The sequence below is a fragment of the Emydura macquarii genome, unplaced genomic scaffold (genome assembly GCF_026122565.2).
Source record: "Emydura macquarii macquarii isolate MOO-44397 ecotype Brisbane River unplaced genomic scaffold, CSIRO-AGI_Emac_v2 contig_1451, whole genome shotgun sequence".
Lineage (NCBI taxonomy): Eukaryota > Metazoa > Chordata > Testudines > Chelidae > Emydura > Emydura macquarii.
Window position 1 is genome coordinate 8,288,348 of NW_027131588.1, and position 24,000 is coordinate 8,312,347.

The window sequence follows — 24,000 nt, forward strand, 5'->3', positions numbered from 1 at the left end:
TGTGGTCAGAAACTCACAGTTGGTAATTGTATCAGCAGGGGCAATAAGTAAGGTCTGGCTCCTGAGCAACAACTCAGTGAACACGGGCCTTTTCTATTGCCAAGACCCAATTCCCTGCTCCATGTCTACCAGAATGACTGGATACATTTACAGCAGGATAGCAAAGATAAATACAATATACACAAGGCAGCATATACGAAGTGACAATTGTACAGACACACCTTCACTTGCCAAAGCACTTCTGAGCAATCACCACATGTAGAGTTGTTTTAAAAGGAAAAGTATCAATATTTGTACACTGTGGACTGAAACAGGTGTAAGAAATTTTAGAAGTTGAAAACTAGAAAGGGCCTTTTCATGTTATAGTCATAATAGATTGGAAGGTACTTTAAAAAATAATGACTTAACATCTTTGGAAGGAATCAAAATCCCTGAATATATTTGCCAGTTAAATCAATTAGTTTCTGTAGTAAGACACTGGGCTCTCTTTAAATCCCTATGGAGGGAAAGGACAGTCCAATGGTTAGGACTCTAGACTAGGATTTGGGAAGATCAGGTTCAATTCTCTATTTCAGCACTGACTTCCTGTGTGACCTTGAGCAAGTCAGATCTCTGTGCCATAGCTCCCCTTCCTGTAAAATGAAGATAATAGCACTTCCCGACCTTATAGAAGAGTTGTCAGGTAATTCCATTAAAAGACAGCGCTCAGATACTATGGTACTGGGGCCATTTAAAACACAAAAGGTAGACCACTTGCTTCTTTGTATTTCCTTTTTAATTATGATCTATTTTGTATTTAACCAACGTGTCACTGCGGCTAGGACTCGTTTGTTCAGAGCCTTATTGATACATAGGTATTGGTGCTGGCATTTTACCCAGGGAACTGTGCTGTGCTTTATAACAGCATCAAGCAACAAAGGAAACCCAAACAATACAATGCTGAACAAAGAACAATCAGGATAGAGAGGATACTTATACATTGCTTGCTTCATAAGCAGGCAGGTGTAGTACATTTTTTGTTTGTCTCAAAAATCCTAAAATGCTGTTTTTTCCCCAATTTACTTAAATGAGCTGAAGAAATTCTCTGCTGCTTTGAAAATGTTAATTTACATTTTTCATATGGCTCACTGGAAAAATCATGCTTCTAATATAGGAGGCAAAATATTACTTTTACTATTTACTAGCTTCACTCATTCACATTGATGACTTGGAGACTGATGACAGATCTCCAACTGTGAAACAGCAAGTAAAAGAATTCATATAATTTTAAAAAACCCAAAGGCACAAGATGCTCTTTGCCCATTTATTTTGATACATGTAAATTAGTCTTAATTATTTAAATTGTTACATTTAATCATTTGTTTCAATACTTGATATTATGCTAGTAAATGTTCTGTGGTATATTTTGCAAGAGTAATGAGATAGAATTCTTTCAAATATTGAGAAGAGAAAAAAAGCAATACTGTATCTTAAGTGAAATATACAATGTAAATACCTTAAATGGTGGTGGTTTTCTCAACCATCTGAGTTCTGCACTAATTTTAAAGTAGCAAGTCAGTAAATTCACTTCAGTGAAGTGCCTCTATCACATTGAATCTGCTAGGTCGTTGTGAAACACCAAGGAATGAAATTTTAAAAGTTGCTTTTTGGATTTGCTTCATCACTGAAATTTCTCATATCAAAATTGTCTCACCTTTGGCCCATGAGATGATTTCTTCTTCACTTCTGAACAAGACAGGGAGTTACTGGGAAGGTTGGGGAGATGAAGGCTCTGTCCCGAAGAGACTGATGTGCCATCTGACATTACCATGATCTATCATGAAAGAGGGAAATTAATGTATTGGTCAAATAGTATAAAAATATTATGTAAGGAATTAGCAATCATTTTGGGAGTAGAGATACGGCAAAATCTCCAATATAAACAGCAATTCTGTTTTCCTCTATAGGTGGTGGAATTAAAAAAAAAACAAAAAAACAAACCAAAAAACATTCCCATCCTTCATTCCAATATGCAAAGTCCTCCGCGCCCCCCCCCCCCAAAAAAAAAAAAAAAACCTTCAAAAACATGCACAGTTTATTCTATTTTTTACATGTAAACTTGGTGGAAAAAACCTGACCTCCCTTGGTAAGGATTAAAGCCCAATTTGTACCCCCAATTCCATGTCCTCTAGGACATTCAACATTTTTTAAAGAAATCAGTTTACTCCATTTGAGGCAGAAAGGTTTGCACTTATTGCCATCCCAGTAAGCAATATAAATGTGAATCAGTCTTTCAGGGGTCTTGACTATTGAATAAAGCATTGTGATGGAAGTTGTATTGATGATGCAACTGATGCTTATTAAATTTAGTACTGGAAGGAGTTAAGTGGCTTGGCTCTAAAACCCTTTGGGAGAAGGAATCCATCTTCCTAGTCAGACAGGCAAGATACATGCCAATTCCTCCATGCTGACTGCTGACACCTGACCTGATCCTGGAGGGTATATATTATTGGGAAAATATAATCTATTTGCTAAGCATGTGTATAGAAATAATAATAGAAGTCACCGAAGTTGTAACACCAAGAAGAACAACAAAAATATAGGTATTAAAAATATACTTGGTGATATGTCTTAAGCATTAAGGACTTAGCTTAGGCCCAGTAGAAATTGGTAGGTATAAGAAGTTGCTTGACCAAAGGTTATAAAATTTCGCAATACATCTCTTGTGAGTTTAGCAACGCACTGTGTGATAAATAATTAAACCAAACAAACATATGGTAGCATTTTAGTGCTCTTTTGCAATGAGGTAACCCTGGAGCTAACTGCATTGACATATCAAAACTATTGGGTCATTAATTGATGCAAGTGAGATGTTAAGGGTCAGAAATTTAACTATGGTTCGTTGAAATACCACACATGGGTTGGGGCTGAAACCTTACAAATATGGTCCTGAACATGGATGGATGGAATAGGAAATATTGTATCAAAAATCTGGTTATCTAACCTGTCATTAGGACATGAGTGGATTACATGGGACAAAGAGGTAGGAAGCCCTCCTCTTGTGGAGATCTCCACTTACTTTTGTCTTCCAGCTTTGTTTCTAAAGGTATCCAATAAGGTTTTAAGTATGCACAATGTATGTATGAACACGTCAGGAAACCAATTACTGTACTTATTCTTAAACTCATGTATATTGATTTTTCTATAATTTCAATTATATTTGCATTAACTAAAGATCATAAAGTTTGTGTGGTTCACCAATTCCTAGAGCCCTGCACGGATACAAAATCTGTATTCGCATCCTATCTGTGATCCGCAAAAATTGTCAGTGGATATCCAGATTTGCGGGGCTCTACCAATTTCATCTTTTTAATTAACTCTAATAGCCCCCTGATAAAGTGCCTATTTGTGAGAAATGCATGATGCACCACAATAAATATTTTCATAATTGTAATAAAACTGATCAGGCTACAAGCTCAAGAATGCCAACATGACAAAAATTTATAAGGGCATTTCCTTTGGAAGCAAAGCCTAATCAGTTCTTTCAGGATGGTCTTTTGTTTTCTATGGTAAACTGTCCCATGGAGGTACATGTGGGATACTTCTTTAAGCTCTGAGTGCCCATCTGCATTGCTGCTGGCACCCCAAGATAGCTGGCATGGAGGAAGGATGGATGATGCAGGACATCAAAGCCACACAGATAATTCCAATGTTTGAAAGGGGTTGTGTTTTTTAAATCTATTACTTTATCCAGTTGATTACAAAGAAACTACACTCTAGAAGGAATGTTCTGGATGATCGACTTTTACTCTCTTCTGCCAGATATTCTTTAACCAGAGCTCACCAAAATTTATGGCAGCTGAACTCAGCTAGTCAAAATTCAGGGAAGGAGGTTGGAGCTAAAGTCGAGGGCGACTAGAAGCAAAGACCAGAAGCCTCCAGTGTGGGTGTGAGTGTCATAATGCTGTAGCACAGGCACAGAGAACACACTTTGCCACTACTATACACCACCCAGCGGAGCTGGTCAGGCTCGCAAAAAGCCCGGTTAATTCAAGCGCTGTCGTTAGAATCAGAGTCCACATTATAAGCAAATATCCTTCTTCCTGGGGACGATCCATTGTGTTAACATCAGTTCATCTTCATCTGAGGAAGTAGGCATGAGCTCACCCACTCTTACCGAGTGTGATTGTGTTCTACTCCTGGACACCGAGCAGGCCCTGATGAAGGGAGAGGAGTGGGCACTCAGCGCTGAAAGTGGGATCTATGCCTGTCATAGCTTGAACATTTAAAAACAAAAAGCACACCATGACAAGGCACTCTCTCACTGGAATGGAAGCCATCAATTCTTCCCTAAAGGATAAAAATTCTGACTCAGACAAAATATAATGTACTGAGGCTCAGCCACTGCTCAAACCACCATCTCTTGACATTGAAGTTTTATCCAATCATCACCACCTTGAAAACAATTTCAAGGAAGTTGATCCAGAAGGGGATGCCCAGCATCTCCAGAGGCACTGGAACAGAGTGGAGGTTTTGACAGTGAGAAAATATCAACAGGAGCGAAGTTAGAAGTCAGTAAAGAATAGTGAAGTGCAACAGCTGCTTGCTTGATGCTCAGCTTGACATGAAACAATGTGAACTTTTTATAAAAATACTATCCGTCACAGAAAAGGTCAAAAAGCCAAGGAAGAACAAGAATTAGGAGTAGAGTAGCACGTCCTACTCCTTCTGTTGCCCATATGATGCTTTTTGTGTACTTTTTCTTAATACAATTAGTACTTTTAAAAATCCTATCTTGACAGCTGGTCTAACTCTGCTCCCTCTGAAATTAATGGTAAGACTCCCAGCATTACCCAATGCTGAGAATTTCTGAAAATGCCATGCTTCATGCTGGATTTGGTTGTAACACACACAATTCTGTTCCGAAAGGTAACTTGGGGCACTTCAGTATTCCATATAGAAACTGAGAAAATCCCATATTGATTTTGTAAGTAAAATCTAGATTTTCCTAAATGTGAGCACCGTAAAGTCAATTTAATATCTATATTCCACAACGTGTTATTTCATTATCAACCACCATGAACAATGGCAGAATTCTGCTCAGTGTGGGGGACAATGCGTGCAGTAGGCCAAATACAGTTCACACTTCTATATAGGCTTCGTAAAGCTGACAGTAGCAAAAGGAAGTCTCCTATGAATAGTTCATTTTTTGCCTACTATAATCAAAACCAACATTTCCCTATCTGCCTGTTCAGTTAACCTGAGAAGAGGAATTTTCTGATTCTCAGGCCACTTGTCCTCCTCAGTCCCAGAGTTGACAAAAAAGTACTGTCATTTTCATGCTCTAAGTCTCCCTCCGTAACATTAGTCTTGCTAGCCAAGACAGAACTTTAAGAAAACTTTAAGAAAAAGTTAAGGCAGTGAACACTTTCTTTTGAAACTCAGTACATTTCCTTTAAGGTTAAATTAAGGAAGGAGACAGGGATAGGGTTCAGCTGAAGGGTTACTTCTAGAAGAGCTCAGCTAATACAATATGAAGCCCTTTACTAGGTGGAAAAAACCACTATGCTGCATTTATGAGCACTTCCTTTTGAAAACACATTGAAATCCCTAGCCATTGAGGGTATGTCTTTACTGCAGAGTTAGCTCAGGCAGTAACCTGGATGTTGTCCCTAGCCCCACAAAGCTCACACAGAAAATCCTCTGACCCAGGCTTGAGGGTACTTTAAGCCTGCACTAACATATATAGCTGGATCAGGTGCTGCCTTTGCAGCACAATGTGAGAGCGCATTGCTTCTGAAGTGAATGAACCAAAATCCATGTGGCGCCTCAAATTTCAAAAGACACACCACTGATATTTTCCTTGGTTTATTTTGAAACACCCTAAAAAGTGAAACTCGAAGAATGGGATTTTCAAAAGCACCCAATGTTGGCCTAACTCTTCTCCTACCAAAGTCAATGAAAGCTAAGTTAAACAAGGCTCAAACTTTTAAAAATTCCACCCTAGAACCAATAAGCTCTTCTTTACAATAGTTAAGATAATTTAAGTTAAGGTCAAAAGTACGAGAGACTTGATAGTAATAACTAAAACCAACAAGTAAAAAATTGTGCCCCAACATTCAACCACCATTCCTATAAATTAAAAACTAATGGGGAATTAAAGTTCTCAGATCTTCTAAGCTAAGTGTTGGAAGCTAAAGCAAATGCTAATCATATAGTTTAAATAAACTCAATTCAATTACTTAAATCATGGACAGCAAAAGATTAAAGATAATCCATTGCCTAGAGGAACAGTATACCTAAAGTTGGTCCTGGAGAGGATCCATCTACCCTCAACTGGTACGTTAGAATCATAAAGAAAAGAAATTTTGTTTTCAATACAGTAGATTATTTACAGGAGATTCAGAATATACACTGTATGCAGCAGAAGCAATTGAGACATTTGTCAATCACTACCTGTTCAAAATATTGTATTCTTTATTGTATACTTATTGTAACCTCAGATAGAAGTAAATATATGATGAATATTGGCAAATGCTGAACTTTAATGATGACATCTTTAAGAGATCTCACTTTCCTGACACCTTACTCCAAGATGTTCATTTTTATTTCTTCCTTCTACTCAGTAGAAGACCAGTTATGGGCATTGGAGGGCGGGGGGAGAGAGAGAGAGAGAGAGAGAGAGAAGAGGGGAAGAAGGCTGAGGTTTCTGCCATAGGAATAACTTGCACTTCTAAAATTAGTTAAGAGAAAGCACAGACAAAAAGAAAACATGTTTTCAAAAAAGTCATTTGCTGCACTGATTAACAGCAAGGTACTCTGAATCCTCTCAATCTGAAACCTCAAACCACGTAATTAATAACCACACATATTTGTAACTATTCTCCAAAAATGTAATAAATTGCACTGTTTTCATAAGTTACGATAGCTGCTTTCCAAGGGCTATTTAGGAGATTTTCTTTTATGAAACAAAGAACTGAAAAAAGCTGTCTGTATATTGTAGTTAAAAGGAGTAAGTGATGGATTTGGAATCCCTTTCCAAAAAGTCAAGAGTATTATTTACACAACTGCAAACCGTACAAACATTCATATTTTGTACCTATGGCAGACAGGGCTGCATCATGTTGCTGTCTTAACATGAACGGAAAATATTTGTACCGTCTTTTTCTGCAAGGTAGTCATTTGTAATGTCATAATGAAACAGGCTGGTGTGTCTGAGGAAGACTGGGGTTTCCAGAGGCAAAAATCCAATTCAGCTGTTACCTACCTGTCATTCAGAATCCTCCAAATTAACTTCTTGCTATTGACTCAAGAAACAGATGAAATACCACTTCTAATCTTCCCATTATAAATTATTTTTTGACTGAAAATAAACAGTGAAATGGAATCAAATGGGCCTTCTTTACCTACACAATGAAATGGGAAAAGTGAGCCAAACCTTGCACATAGCTAACTGTTCTCTGTCTAGAGTGAAAGGTCTCTAGGAGATAGGCCTATACATACCATTGTCACAACTACTTGCTTTGGGTCAGAAAGAGGTGCATATCAGAGTCTTCCATTCATATACAAGAAACTTTATCTTCAATGGAAATTGGGTTTTTTTGTCCTTTGAGATTTGACCTACAGTCAGGTTGATGAGGTACATTGCCTATGTTTATAAGGCAAGACCAATTTGCTGCCATTGCTCATGCCATATCATCACAGCTGTACTGTACTTAAAAAAAAAAACGACAACATTTCATGTTGACTTTGCCATAGCAAACTCCTTGTTCTGAGAGAAATGCTAATTGCTCTCGGACAGCATCCTTAGAGATAGAGATGGATGGAACTGTATTGGAGATAGTGACTATTCACAGAAGGATTTGTTAGTCCTGCTCCTACAAATTCTTTCTTTCTCCATATAGCTTTCAAAAACCCAGAGATTAATTCAATTTAAAGTGGAAGATAGAGATGGACAAAGTTAAGCTATGTATATATGTATGTGGATAGTGCCTACATCTTCTTTGATGGAGGGAGGATATACTGTAACTCCCCTCTCTCCCCCATCTCACCTCCTCCCCCGAGAGAAGAGGAGCATTTGAAATCAAGCTTATCATTTGGAAGGGAATATTACAAAATGGGGTTTGAACTGTAATAGCTCAGAATCAAGTGCAGCATAAAAGGAAGAACAGTATCATATTCAGGGAGGTGGATGTACTGCAGTAATGTATTTCCTGTCCTATTTGCAGACAGGGAAGATTAATGTAGGACTTGAGTTTTGGAGACAAAAAAATTCTTCTTGCAGCTATAAAATTAAAAAATATATATATGTAATCAAAAGGTTTTCAATTCGGGAGAGTTTTATAGATTCAATCTTTTTCTCCTGAAAAGAAAACAGTATTTTACATTTATAGAGCACTTTTCATCTTGAAGGAGAATAACTCTACCTTGTCTTAAATGTTGCCAACCAAAGAAATAAATCACTAGGCCTCCAGTTTAGATTTCCTAAAGCAGCTTCATTTGACTTGGACAATTCATGGTTTGGGCTTCCACACAAGGGGAAGACGGAAGCCGAAGCAATGATGGTGAAAGCACTCGTCAATTCATTTCCCTGAAAATGCTCAGCTTAATCTGAAGCGTAATATTTCATCAGCGGTGCTACATCTTAGATTCAGTAAGTTGTCTATTCAATCACCCTTCAGAGAGGAAGGGAGGTGCAGATTTTCAGTCCTCCTACCTCAGTCCCAAAGAGCAAGGAGAATTTACATTAGTAAAAGTAAAATGGGCCTTTCGATACTGGAGGCCTATGAAGGCCTTTAGCCCTTCAGGTGTATTTTAACTATTGGATGGACAAGACCTTACTGCATTTTCTGTACTGAGTTGATTAGATATAGACCACTAGCAAAGAGATAATTAATAGAGGAAGTATGAAAGACTAGTAGCCTCAGATACAGGTGGCTAGTTCACTGCCAGTACATGAAGGAGGTGAGAGAAAAGACAATGATGGTTGGTCTGTCTTCTCCAAATAACAAGAGAAAATGATGCACAATACATTAAACAGACAATGATGTATTCAGAACATGGGTAAATACATCTTGGCACTGCACAAGGTTAAGTCATTCATATCTAGGGTGTTGCACACTTATTATCCAGCTTAAAAATAAATGATAGCAAGATAGTCAACACAATTTTTTTTTTTTAAGTAATTGAAACTGTTAGTAAATGTACATTCAAAATATCCTACAGTAGCAGGACTAACTTTTCTAATGGAGCCTGGACTGATATATAATATGTTAAGTATTTTAAAAGGGACTTTTTCAAATATTTCCAAATATCATTGGGCCTTTTATCTGTAAGCACATTAAAAAAAAGGCAGAAATAAGCCCATCCCTGGCTGCCCTTCTAATCCTAGGAAATGCAAGTTAAAATGTAGCTCATCTTTCTATACCCACACAGAACTACAATAGCCACAGATTTATTCTCTTCTCCAAAAGCGTATCTAGCTCGCTCTTCCAATCCATGCACACCACTTGGTGTTTTATTTTCAAAGATCCTATTAAGCTGAGGCATTTTGCCTGAAATACTTATAAAACTAGCTCCCTTCTGAGCTTCAGTCCACGACTTCTTGCTTTTTAACTAGTTACTGTCTTGAACCATTTTTCTCCAATTGATCCATCCCTTTCTTTTCGTGACTATATACATTTGTTCAAGATCTGTTCTTTTTTCAAAGAGCCCCTACATAAGCCAAATAAGAATAATCCTTTTATTTACTTATGACTACTCAACATATAAACATAAACCTCTCCCTCATATAAACACACACCAAAACAGCGAGGCACTTTCCTCCGATATAGGCAGATGTTAACATTAATGCATGTGATATATGTTCAGCCCTCTTACACCAACTGAATGCCTTAGGCCTAATAACATCCATTCAACTGATGTGTAAAGAAGTCTAAAGCTACTTCTACACAGCCCCACAATTTGGACTATGATGGACATCAGCATGCTACACAGTAACTCTTCCATGCGGACATTGCTGTTCGCGTTAATGTAGTCTTCTAACTAGGTACCTTTTAGTTGGCACCAGCAGCTTCCGCACAGGGGAATTACGGCGCAGCATGCTAATAGACACTGCAGTTCATACCCTCAAAGTCTGAACTTCAGGGCCATAGACAAACCCTAAATTGGTGTAATTTATACCTTCATACATCATCTTCTGACTGCTATGGTGTAACTTATACCAACTTTGTCCTCCTTATGAATCAGAAGAGTAGGTATAAATATATCTAAAGCAGTTCGAATGTATGGGAGTCTAAGTCATGCTGCCTTACATATCATTTCTGAACTTGATGTACTTAATTTTCCAGACACTATAATCATGACTTTTTTAAACAAAGTTTAACATTGTGTTACTTGCATCCTGCATTTCAACTTCAGAGACCCACATAAAACAATTTCATTCATAAACTTAAGTTCCTCATTGACTTTGCAGAAATAAATTTGAAGGCTTTATCCTTAAAGACCGTCAAAGACACTCTTAATGAATAGTGTACTTTGGGAGTAGTCAGTCCAAAAAAAAAAGTCGGCTTACTTGTTCTCCCTCAAACAATGGGCTGTAAGCAAATCACCCACATGCTCCATTTAATTTTACTCTCAGAGCAACTTTTATTAAACTCAGTGCACTAGCAAAAGCAGCAAGTTCTTTAACATGACGGCTTTTGACATGGGCGTGGGACTCACCCCTCCTGCCTTCAGCAGCTTTCTTCTGAATTCTTCAGTTGGGTTGTTGAATGTGAGCTTTTCGCAGCGGAGGTGATTTACAGGTGGGTGGCCTTCAAGGTGCAGGAATAAGTCATAGTCAAAGCGGACTTTCTTAGGTTCTTCCTGAGGGTTGAAAATAACCAGATAGAAAAATCTACCACCACAAATAATTCGCTTGAAAACAAGGGCTACATAAAAGAATTAAATAAAGAAGGTGTCAATTAAAATGAACGTTAAGACATTTGAACTGTTCTCTTTTATTAAAACCAGTGGCATAAAGCTTGCAGCAATAGTAATTTTTAAATGTAAGATCCTCTGTAGAAATCTGGGGCTGATTCTTCACAAGCAGTAAAAATAATAATAATAATAATAATAATAATAATAGTAATGAACAGAAATAAAACTGACAGCACAGCATACTCCTGTGTATGGTCTCTGCTCATTTTGTTCCTTGTCGGTACTTATGGAACCTCATCATCCTGGATCTAGTTTATTCAACTAGATTTCCAAACATTCCACCACAAAATAAAGAAAGCATCTTGCTATTGCTACTATAGTAAGGAATTACACTTTCAGGTATAATTACAGATAGCTTTTTTCCATGTTCCCTGTACCAATATAGGGAGTAAAAAGGGGGTAAAAGTCACACATGACATGGAAGAGATCACCAATACACTATTACTTGGAAAGCTCCTCTACCAAAAAGGTCACTAACAACAACTAGACTCAAATTTGTAATATACAAGGACAAGGAATCAATTAAACATGTTGCAGATTTACAACTCTCCTTGTATATTTCTCTCCTAGAAGCCTCAAATGGGGCAACTGCTCTATAAGATCAAGTCTTAAGAGAAGACAACAATGAACATCACTCAACTCTCTATGACTCCCATTTGTACAACGCAAGCTGCCAAACAATGGAAGCATAAGACAGAGTACTAATAAGAAAAATAAGTGGTCAGATTTGTAAGAGAGTCCTTAGCTCTCCCAAGTATAATGCAGAGTTTCAGCATACATCCAGCATGTCTTTTCGATCAGAAGCTACTCAGAGGGAGTGCTGTATTTGGGTCTCGTTCAGTGACAAGCACATTACGGGTGCTTAAATCATATTTTAAAAGTGTTTACTTTTGACTCCTCAGGATTCCAAGGATGTGGGCAGCAGGAAGCTTGGAAATCTTAATTATAGTAAAAAATGTCAAAACAAAGATTTTAAACAAAGTCAGGTTAAGTCTGCAAAGCTGCCTTATCTATGAACTTGAAGCAGTGACCGAGGAAAAGGAGCTGGGATAAGCAGCCTGCATTAGCTTGTTTTTGAAGACAGAGGAGCGCAGTTCCCTTTAGATGAACCAGTACCTTGATTGACCAGATTGAAATGTACCATGGATGAAGACACAGAGAGGCTAATACATGGCTTCCCAGAAAAAAAGAAGCAAATCATTCCCCAAACTACTTGAGCAGAGCCACATCATTCCCCTGGCCATTCAGTTGGTACTGTGGGTGTGCTATGCAAAAGTTGAAAAAGTGCACAAACTGGAGTCTTCAAAGAATTTTGCTGAAAGCTTGATGACCAGAGCCAGTCACTTCAAAGCAGAAATTTACTGTAAGAAGCATCCCCAAAAGCCACAGCCATTATTAATGGCAGCCCTGACAAGAAAGCAGAACTCGAACTCACTTGAACTTCCCTGGCTCATACACCCTTTTTAAAAATACAAGTGCATTTTTCAATGTAGTGAAACCTAGGAACTAAAAGCACCTTTTAAGGGACTACTGAGCATTTCTCAGTTTCTGTTAAGTGCACCCTCATTGCAGCTGAATATGCCATTCGTTTCTCTGCATTCCTGTGACTCCTTAAAGCTTGAATATTTTTCTGTCAGAGGGAAGAGCATAATGGATTTTCTACCACTTCCTTTTTAGTTTCAGGAACAGGAATACTGTAATTCTTTGAGTCCAAGGTCCACATCAGATGGCTTCCTGCACCCCTTCCTTGTCTATATTTACCTTTGACACCTTCTGAATCAGAAATGGAAAAGTTGTCTACCTTAAATAAGTGATGATCATCTGTCTCCTCTTCCTCCTCCAATCTATCCCCTCTTTCTCTGTATGGGAGTCCCTGTGAAGCAACTTGGGGGAGGAAGAGAAGCTGAGCCAGGAGAAAATAGTATTTTGGCTGAAGAGAGTGAATAAGAGATGGCCCTAATTGTGTGTGTCTCTCTCTTTGAGTGCTATTATCCCCAGGAAGAGTTTTGAAGCTGCATCTGTGTGAAGAACTGTCTGACCCACAGTCCGACTGCTGCTTCTTGAATTCCATGGCATCAAAACAGGGGTGAGGGACGTTTGCAAATTTCTAATTCCAAATGTTGCTTGAGAGTGAGGTGAGCTGTAATCATTGGAGCCTTCTCCTTGATTTCAGTACATGCCACAAATTCCTGCTGGAGATCTCCTGTGACTTGAAGGCCTCCATATTCAGCAAAGGCAGCCAAAAGTCTAGGTGGAAAACAAAAAAAGAAATGTCGGGCGGGAAGCCTCTGTAGAGATGCTTCAATGAATCACTGTCTTCTGACTTTGAGTCCCCGGTTTTGGGCTGACCTCTGAATGGATGGGGCTTACAAACCCAGAAAATGGACTGCTTTTCTATAATAATGTCATATCCTGGAATGAACCAAGCTGCTCCCCTAACAGAGACAAATGCACCAAAAAAGCCAGTTAGTTCACTAAATCAGTTTTTTCTTTCTACACTATCAGGTGAGGCAAAGTAAACCCTACACTCCTCAGATTGATACAGGGAACATTGCAGATTTTACCATTCAATATCTACCATTCAAAACCAACCTGAGCAAATCCTAAAATAGGATGAGCAGAATAAATCATTTACTGTATCTTGAAAGAACTTTCCATGGAAAGGAACAAAACATGGTAGTTCCTACTTAAAAGCATTTTGAAACTAGTGTAAATGCACTTACCTAAACCACGTTTAAAGTGACCAGGTTTGCATTAAATACTTGGGCTATGCAAGGGGTTTTTAGTGCACTAGTCTTATTTAAAATTCTAAAAACAGAGAGATTAACCAAAATATATAAATGCATATTTCTGTTTCAAGCCAGTATGTCAAAGTACATTTTGGTGAACTGAGTATTACAAAATAAGCTACTTTGTCTGTGTTTCATTTACAACAGCAGCTCCAGGAAGCCACATTGAACGGTCATACATTTGCAACTTGAAATACGGTGATATTTACTTTTCACTAAATTCAAAAAGCTATATCAACTTCAATTATTCCTCTCCATTTCCCCAAAATCCTATTCTTTTTTAATCTGAAAACATATTAGCTATAGTGTCCTTTTAAGGAAGGTCATTAAAATATCAATGTTAACTACCTTAAGTACCTCCAGAAAACAAAAGTATCTAGATGAAATTAAAATAAGAGAAACCACGATTCTGAAATCTTTATGGAATGGCAAAAACTCTGTTTTTAACTGTGCCTCCTGGTAATGTTGAGTGAAAAAAATATCAATATTCACATTCTGACAAAAATATTTTCATGTGAGGATATAGTATTAAAAATTTCCCTTTGAAAGACACAAAAAGTAAAAAAAAATGACAGAAACTGGCAATATTAACTAGAACAATGAGCTCATTGTAATAATAGCAGAGAAATCAGCCTTTTTTTTTTTTAAAAAAAAAAAAAAAAAAAAAAAAAAAAGCTCAAGTATCATTTTAAAAACTTCCTAAAATACATATTGGAAACCCTGTCAATTTCTGACACAGGCTAGTAATCCTTTACAACCAATTTCTTTTTCTCAGGTAATCCTAATTTCATAGAGCAATCTTCACAAATCACTGTGTAAACACACCTCTTCAGTCATTCAAACGAACCATAATTTTTAGACTTAATAGTAACTTTTTATGATGGTATTTAACAAGATTTTATGATTTGCGAATTAAAATGCAAACTATCGAATAACCTACATAATAATTTTTTGCAGGAAGATAAATAGTATCAGATTACATACCTTGTTTTTGAAGTAAACCTCAATTGGCAAAATGAAACCAGCATACCCAGATTCTTCAACTTTGTAAGGTGGATCTTTACAGACTGAAACAATAAAAAGAGAAGAATATATATATATATTTTTAATAACAAGGGTCATTTGTAGTTTAAAGAAGATGGCAAGATTAGAATGAGCATTTCATTTAGACATGTAGGTACAGAGTTGTTAACAGTTTTTTTACCTCCCTATGCTGAGAGTTAGAATCATAGAATCACAGAAGATTAGAGTTGGAAGGGACCTCAGGAAGACATCTAGTCCAACCCCATGCTCAAGGCAATACTAACCTCAGCTAAATCATCCCAGCCAGGGTTTTCTCAAGCCACACCTTAAAAACCTCTAAGGATGGAGATTCCACCTCCTTAGATAACCCATTCCAGTGCTTCACCACCCTCCTAGTGAAAATGTTTTTTTCTAATGTCCAACCTAGACCTCCCCTACTGCAACTTGAGACCATTGCTCCTAGTTTTGTCATCTACTACCACAGAGAACAGCCTAATTCCATCCTCCCTGGAACCTCCTTTCAGGTAGTTAAAGGCTGCTATCAAATCCCCCCCCATTCTTCTCTTCTGCAGGCTAAACAAGCCTCGTTCCCTCAGCCACTCCTCATAAGTCATGTGCTCCAGCCCCCTAATCATTTTCATTGCCCTCCGCTGGACTCTCTCCGATTAGTCCACATCCTTTCTGTAGTTGGAGGGGGGAGAGGGGGGCAGGGGAGGAAGCAAAACTGGACACAATATTCCAAATGCAGACTCACCAGTGCTGAACAGAGGGGAATAATCACTTCCCGTGATCTGCTGGCAATGCTCCTATTAATGCAGCCCAATATGCCATTAGCTTTCTTGGCAATAAGGGCACACTGTTGACTCATATCTAGCTTCTTGTCCACTGTTACCCCCAGGTTATTTTCGCAAAACTGCTGCCTACCTAGTCGGCCACCAGTCTGTAGCACTGCCTGGGATTCTTCCTCCTAAGTGCAGGACACTGCACTTGCCCTTGTTGAACCTCATCAGATTTATTTTGACCCAATCCTCTAATTTGTTTAAGTCACTCTGTATCCTATTCCTGCCCTCCAGTGTATCTACCACTCCGCCCAGTTTGCTAAGAGTGCAATCCACCCCATCCTCCAGATCATTAATGAAGATGATGAACAAAACCAGCCGCAGCACTGACCCACGGGGCACTCGGCTTGTTACCAGCTGCCAACTAAACATTGAGCCGTTGATCACTTCTCGTTGAGCCCGATGATCTAGACAGTTTTCTGTCCATCTATGGTCCATTCATCCAACCCATACTTCTTTGACTTGCTGATAAGAATACTGTGGTAGACCATATCAAAAGCTTTGCTAAAGTCAAGATATATCACATCCATGGCTTTCCCCACATCCACAGAGCCAGTCATCTCATCATAGAAGGCAATCAGGTTGGTCAGACATGATTTGCCCTTGGAGTTCAGGGTTCATAAAATTGATTTTTTTAAAAATTTAAATCAGATTTTTATATTTTGTAAATTATAGTAAGTTTTTCTTTTAAAAAACCCTGTTTAAAATTAAATCTGAATTTAATACAAAATATGTTAAGGCCTAACTGTATTATCACCTCTTAAAACATTTAAATAAAAATAAATATGTTGAATCCATAAGCCTCTTAGCAAAAACTGAGAGTTAAAGTCTGCTTTTCTATATCAAGAAAGAGAAAAACATCTATCTTTTGAGGTCAAACTTTATTAGGGTGACCAGATGTCCTGATTTTATAGGGACAATCACAATATTCAGGGCTTTTTCTTATATAGGTGCCTATTCTTCCCCCTCCTCCTATCCCAATTTTCACACTTGTTATTTCACCCTAAGCTTTATAAACATGGCACAATAGATAATTTACTGTATTAAGGGCTTGATCCTATGGGGGACCCAAGAGACTAGCAAAGCCATCAAAGGCATCGGGATCCAGCCTCTGACTCCAGGAGACACCATCAGGATCATTCATTGGCCCCATCTGGGTGGTCTCAGACTCCTATTTTATAGCTTCTCCCTACATGAGATCTGATTGGCTCAGTTCTCAAATAATGAATATTTATGACTCCACCGATCATGGAACATTACTCTTCAGCTCATGGAAAAACACCGAAGTTTATGTATCCAAAACATTTGAAGTTGTTTGGTTTAATAAAATACATTTTATATACCATTTTTTGTGTTTAATTAAATTCCAGTTACCCTCCTATTGCAGCTTGACACAAATCATTAGCAAAATGTGAATAATCTATCAAATAAGCAGTATAATATTCACCATTTTCTAACACATTAAAATGTACAATTAATAAGAATCTCAAAATATTAAGCTCTATAATTGCTTAAATAAATGTATATTGTTATAGTGTGCTCTCCTAGGTAGCAAAAAGATGCACCAAATCCCGTGTAAAGGCTCTTTTTTAATTGTAAAAAAAACCAAAACATATTAATGGCTCTATCGACCTATGCGGATGCACCCTTTCTTTAAAAACTAACTGAAATCCAAATGGAAAGTTGATTCAAATAGATTTAAATTGCCTTGATTTAAATCAATCCACTGTGAAACACCCTTTCAAAGACAGTAGAGCAACTCTCTATATGTGATAATTTGTGTATTATTGTACCCTAATATAACCAAAAATCTGCCACATGCTGAAAAACCATACTATTCTGACATATAGTAGGATTTGGTAGTCTCAGGATTGGTGAATTATGTTTACAGTATTAGAGCACTACATACAAACTGTGGACTTCTATAATAGGATACAATTATTTAACACCAATATACTTAGATAAAATTTTCCTCTATATTGTCGATGTAGGGCATGCACTTTTAGTTGTGTGTAACTCCAACAGTTTTAAACGTGAGTCTCGGGACCAAAATTGGCAACTCAAGTCAAACTTTAATCCTAACCTTTTCAAAACGTTCAGGAGATTCAGAACCTAGACCTCTTTTTCCTCCTGTTTAGCTGTACTAAAGCACTGCAGAGTAAATGACATGGCAATACAAGATCACACTAAGGTGAGCAGAACCAAGGAAACCTTAACTCTTCAGGAGTGTTAAGCAGTTCCTTAATATTACTTCATTGTACAAGCTAATTTCCTGTGTGCTATCATGTCAGTGATACTATAGGAGATTTTCACCAGTCATCCACAGAAGATCTGGCACCGATGCGATGTGATGTGAACTTCTCTGGTCTAGTTATATCAATGTGAGCTGACAGAATGAACCTGTGTATATTAATTCCCCAGATAAGTTAGTATCTGCTGCACTATAAGAACTCATTTGGTATTGCTAGGAGGTTGCATTGTAAAAGGCATGTGGTACAAAGTGAATGACCTTACATACATTAAAAAGAAACATTTTTACCACAGGTGCAATACATACTAATAATAAAAACCAACAACAGTGATGCATTTTACAGACAGATCAGAGAAACACAAATTGCCTGTCCCAAATTAGTTACAATCTATAAAGACAAGGTAATACCGGTCATTTAAGGTGCTGGCAGGAAGTCAAGCGTTACAGAACCTGCCACAGCCCTCCAGCTTCCACAGTGAGCGTAACTGCTACTACACTCTGAGAATGCAGCAGGTGCTTCTCCCCTCCTTCCCCGCCTATGGCCAGGCAGTGCCATGGGGGACAGGGCTTTAGCTTCATCTTCTGGCCTTCCCATTTGGGATGGCTGTAGTGCTGCTAGTCCTATGCAGTCCTTGGACCAGACTTCGTGCAGAAGCAAGGAAGATTTTGTGCACCACAACTTCCCTGCACACCAGTGCAGCAGCCTGTCATCAAATAGTTTACGTCATACAAACAAAGGATGGAGGAAAAGATGGCAGGAAAAGCAGCATGAACAAATCCTCATGTTTCATATGTGCTATGTTCATTACATGTTTTTTCCCCCTCCAATCATTATTTAAAATGTCTTAATTTTCTCAGCAGGGAGGAGGAGGAACTATAGTTCATGAAAGTCTCTTGGAAAAAGTGCATTTTAAGATAGCGTTTGAAGGAGAGGGTTAAGTAAGAGAGCAAAGCCACGCCAAATGGGGGGTTTCAGGCACAGAGGGCTTTTTAAGCTTCACACTCAGCCATTTATTTGAAAATAGCCAAAGCCAGTATTCCATATTACACGTAGTATTAACAGCATATAAGCGTTCTCTTTTAAAACCAAGAATTTTTACATGCTGAAGAAGCATTTGAAAATTTAAACATAATAGTTTTAGTTAAGGGCACCCATTTGTTAAAATAATACAGACTGACAGCCTCCTGAAAGCAGGTTGCATGAGCCCTGCTCCTCCTCCCTGCCCCTGGAAGGTCAGGCTAGGAGAAAAATTTTACTTCTATTATTCTAATGACTTTTGACCATGCAGGTGTGGAGACGGGAGACATTTACAACACGAGGGAGAGGTTAAGCAACAAGACGTTTACCCAAATGGAAATGATGCAACATAGAAACGTTTCATGGGTGAGAAGAATAGGCTGTCTGGCACTAAAGTCTCACACTCATATTAAGTAAAATGCACTGAGGTGCTAGACACTGGTCTCATTTCTCATATATGTCATGTCAGCTCCTTCTTGTGCATTTAAAGGGGTTCGAATAACACCTTCAGTATAAATATTTTTCTCTTTCCCTCATATCTATCCTCTTAGTTTTACCAAGCAGTTAGCAATGCTAAAAGGGAAGTTACTTACTGTAACTAGAATACTTCAAGATGTGTTGTCCCTACCTGTATTCCACTGTGGGTGTGCATGTGCTCCAAGCACCTGAGACAGGAATAAACTTGCAAGCAGTGTCCATTGGTCTGTGCCTGCAACCCTGCTCTCCTTACGTTCTGCACTGAGGGTAGGGCAGACCAATCACCTCTTTGGTTCCTTTGCTATTGCAAGTCTTGCTAAGATCTGAGCAGAGGGGAAGGAGCGCAGGTAGTGGAATCTCAATCAACTCCAGTTACAATAAGGTAAGTAACTTTCCATTCTTTTTCCATTGTTAGTCCCTATATGTATTCCACTGTGTGTGAGTGGCAACTCCTTCCCCTTTGACTGCTGCTTATGAGGATGCAGGTGGCATAACTTCTTGTTGAACTACCCCCCCAAAGGGTGCATCAGTGGAGGAGTCTTGGACCAAGGCATAATGTCTCGAAAATGCATGGATGCAACTCCACATAGCTGCCCTGCAAATGTCAAGCAGAAGTACCTCTTGAAGTGATGTCGGGGAGGCTGCGTGTGCTCTTGTACACTGAGCCCTTCCTCACAGGGGGTAAGGAAACTGTGTCAATTGACAGAGTAAGATACAGCCAGAGAGTCACTTAGAGATGCTCAGAGATGGGACAACTTGATTTCAGTCTCATTCTACTACAGCAATGAAAAATCTAGATGACTGTCTGATCGATTTTCTTCTTTGCAGGTAAATGCCAATTCTTGTTGCACATCAAAGGAATGAGGTCTCCTTCCTCACAACAGGCATGGGGAAAAAAATACAGGTGAGTGAACTGACAGGTTTATGTGAAATTCCAAAACTATCTTAGCAGTGATTGTTGGGTGTAGCTGTAGAGAGACTTTGTCCTTATGAAATACTGTGTATGGTAGATCAGCTATTAGGGCCCTGAAATCACCTACTCTTCTGGTTGAGATGATGGCAATGAGGAAGGCGGCGTTCAATGACAGGAGGGATACAGAACACGCAGCTAGTAGTTCAAAGGCTGGCTTTGTGCCGAAAGCACGAAGTTCAATTCTCAGTGAGGGGTTGATTTCTTTACTGGTGAAAAGGTCTCATCAGACCTTGCAAGAATCTGGCTGTTACTGGATGAGTAAAGAATGAGTAACCGTCTATTGGAGGGTGACATGATGATTGCTGCTTGCTGAGCATGTAGAAAGCTGTCACTTTGAGAGTAAGAAGACAGTCTAAAATAGCTATTATTGAGAAGGCTTTTGTACTGCTTCAGAACAGGAATGTTTGAAGTTTGATGCCCATTGAAATACCAACCTGTAAGATGAACTGCGTCCATGTTGGCATGCCTAACTCTGCCATTCTCCCAGGGCAAGAGATACGGAAAGGATCAAATGCTGATAGATGGATGGTATGGCATTTATAGGAGACATGGAAACCAGACTTGTCTGGGCCATTTGAAGGCAACACAAATGACTTATGCCCTGTCCAGTGAAATCTGTAGAACACAAAGTAGTGGCGGAATGGGAGGGAAGGCACAGCTGAAGTTATCTGTCCAAGGTAGTAGGACAGCATCACCTCTGGAGTGCTTTCCTCAAGCACCCATGGAACAATATATGTTGCATTTCCTGTTTGCCTGGGGAACAAACAGATCCCAGATGGGGTTTCTACATTGAATCGTGTAGCCCCCACTTTTGACTGATGGTGATATGCCTGCTGAGGCTGTCTGCCAACAAATTCTGGGCTCTTGAAAGATATGCTGCAGATAGGGTGATATGGTTTTTGACACATCAGTTCCAAAAGGCAACCACTTCTATGCACAAGGGAATGGATCTTGCTCCTCCCTGTTTGTTTACATAAAATATAGTTATGTTGTCTGATGTTATGAATACAAGATAAGACTGGATGAATTGTAGAAATGCTTTTCAAGCCTCTTGGACTGCCCAGAGTTCCAGAAGATTTACACGCATTCTGATCTCTTGGGGCATTCAGTGATCATCTATGTGGGCTCCCCAGCCTAGCAGGGTGGGGTCTGTAATTACTGCCTTGTCAAGTGTGGGACAGACTAACCAAAGTTCTTTCCACCAAATTACTGAGGCCCTCATTCTGATGGGAACTCTCACTCTGGTGTTTATGCTGTGCTCACTTGGTACATATGATATTCCTGATGTATCAGGTTGTTTATGACATTAAATCTATCGATCAGGTGATAAACCCTCCCCCTGATTGAGTCTAGAGTAGCTCCTATAAATTCTATAGTCTGCCTTGGAGTGAAGATAGACTTTGCCATGTTCACAGAGACTCCTAGGGATGATAGAAGATGAAGCAGGGACATGGTGAATGGAAGGGCTTCTAAACATGTCCCGCCAGCGAGAAGCCAATTGCCCAAATATGCGAAGAAAGTGAAGGTGCTCCATTTGAACTGTGCTGCTGCCACCAGAAATTCTTTTGTGAAGACCCTGGGTGCAATTACTAGACCAAACGGAAACACCCTGTATTGGTAGTAGCCAGGAGCCACTATAATCCTGAGGAATTGTCAATGGGTAGGACGAATGGCATCGAACAGTGGCTCACAACTTCCAAGTATCCCATCCAAGGTACCTCTTGGCTGGCCGATGAGATTCGGTTGATGTGGTTGGGGTGGAAGGTTTAGGGTATTGTGAACTGCCTTGCAAAAGACAGAGGGTGCAAAAGTCACAGGATCACGGACAGAAAAGTAGGATCACAGATGGGTGAGGCACAGACCTTGATTTGAAGGCATGTTTGTGGCATTTTCCTAGGAACTAGTGTATATATAGTCAGAGAGCAGAATCCTTTAATGAGAGCAAAGACTCGGTTTTTTCATTGAAAAGATTGGTCTTATCAAAGGGCAAGTCCCTCCATAGTGTCCTGGACCTCCTTGAGAAATCCCTAAAGAATGTGGCCATGATTCCCAGTGCATAACAATGGCTATTGAGCTTCATGTAGCATGCTGCAGTGACCTCAGATTGCAGTGAAGTTCTGGACACCAGCTTGCCTTCATCAATAAGGGCCTGAAATTGAGTCCTGTCCAACAGAGGTAATTTATCCTTAAAAATCTAGGAATTTTAAATAATTTACATGAAACTAACGAATTGTGAAATATTTATAGGTTTGAAAACAAGGAAGCTGAAAAGAAAGGAGACGCTCCCAACACTGGAGGTTCCAACTCAGGCCATGCAGTAGTAAAAAGGAAATGAAGAGGGAGCTGACTAGCCCTGCCCCTTTATACTCTTGGGGAAGAGCATGTGGAACACAGGAGCAGACCAACAGATCCCGCTTTCAAGAATTCTCTACTGCCTGGCACATGGATTGCATGCATACCTATAGTGGAGTATACAGAAGGGCCAGTACTTGAAGAACAGTAACTTGTCACAGTTTCATGTTACAGCTCTGAATACAAAATCTGTTACATTTACAGGTTTCATTGAAACGTAGGGTGATGGGTTACAAGCACATTCCATCATAGGATGCTATTTCTGTCTCTCTCCAACCTGGAAGATTGACTTAAAGTCAAGAAGAATTCTGCTAAGTTTGGAAGGGGGAGAGTGGGGAGAGGGAGCTATGGAACAAAGGAACAGATGAAGGAAAGCTGCATGACTCTACATTTACAGGGACTGTAGCATTGCAAATCAGCTCCTTGAAAGCCATCCTATTTCCCTCCCGTCTCTTGTGGAAGCCATTAATATATCTGCTGGCAGGAGCAGCTCCAGTGTACAGGCTCAGCCAGTAGTCTGGGGGCATAAGCTTCTCATTTTGTTTTTCAGCAGTTCCCACAGTACTCAACTCTGCTGCAACTACACACGCATTTTAGCCTGACCAATAGGCAAGCCTTACCCAGAACATTCTGGTGAGTGGGAGAATGAGAATGTGGAACTATCAGGGAATGGCAGAAATTTTTAAACCACAAAAAATAAGCGACCAAAAAAGTAAAAAAAAATACTAGAAAAGTTCCAAAGGAAAACAAATAGACATAACATTGTAGGCAAGAACAGACCAAAAGAACAAACACATTGGGAAGTTTGTTGAGGCCTAGCATGAGTGGACATGGGGAAGGGGGAAACCACATTGCAACATAATTATATTTAAAAATACAATTTCTGCAGAATATTAGAGCAATACAGTTTTGTTTTGTTTTTTAAAAACAGGAAAAAGGGTTTCTATAGCAGTGTTAACTTGATCAAACAGCACGTCATTTCATTTATTTTTTGGCACATATTTAAAGAACAGAGACTAATATAACCATGTATGTTATAAGGTATCCAGTTAAATGAACCAAGGAAAACTATACATGTGCAATATATGAGGAAGGCCCAACCAAAATAGGATCCTCTTGTGCTAGGGGCTGTACAAACAGCTAGTGGGAGTTCGTGACCTAAAGGATTTATAATTTAGATTTGAGAAGCTTGGGAAATTTGATCTAAGGATTATACATCCAAAAAAGCCTAAGGGGGAAAAGGAAGGGGAAAATAAGAGGGGCTGGAAAGCTAGATAGAGAACCCTGGTGTAAAGGCAGGACCAAAAGGAAACCAGACT

The 24,000-nt window shown here is 39.1% G+C and overlaps 1 protein-coding gene across 3 annotated transcripts in view; it reads right to left on the reverse strand.

The window, feature by feature from the left end:
- MLLT3 (MLLT3 super elongation complex subunit) overlaps positions 1 to 24,000 on the reverse strand; it is a 203,838-nt gene that overhangs the window by 71,796 nt on the left and 108,042 nt on the right. For 2 of the 3 annotated variants that reach the window (XM_067553146.1, XM_067553148.1), the window contains 3 exons: positions 14,733 to 14,815; positions 10,702 to 10,845; positions 1,694 to 1,813 (listed from right to left, as the gene is read on the reverse strand). In XM_067553146.1, the coding sequence (XP_067409247.1) occupies positions 1,694 to 1,813; positions 10,702 to 10,845; positions 14,733 to 14,815 (347 nt within the window). Of the gene's footprint in view, positions 1 to 1,693; positions 1,814 to 10,701; positions 10,846 to 12,760; positions 13,207 to 14,732; positions 14,816 to 24,000 lie in introns of all 3 variants that reach the window. The other variant, XM_067553147.1, reaches the window with a different exon arrangement.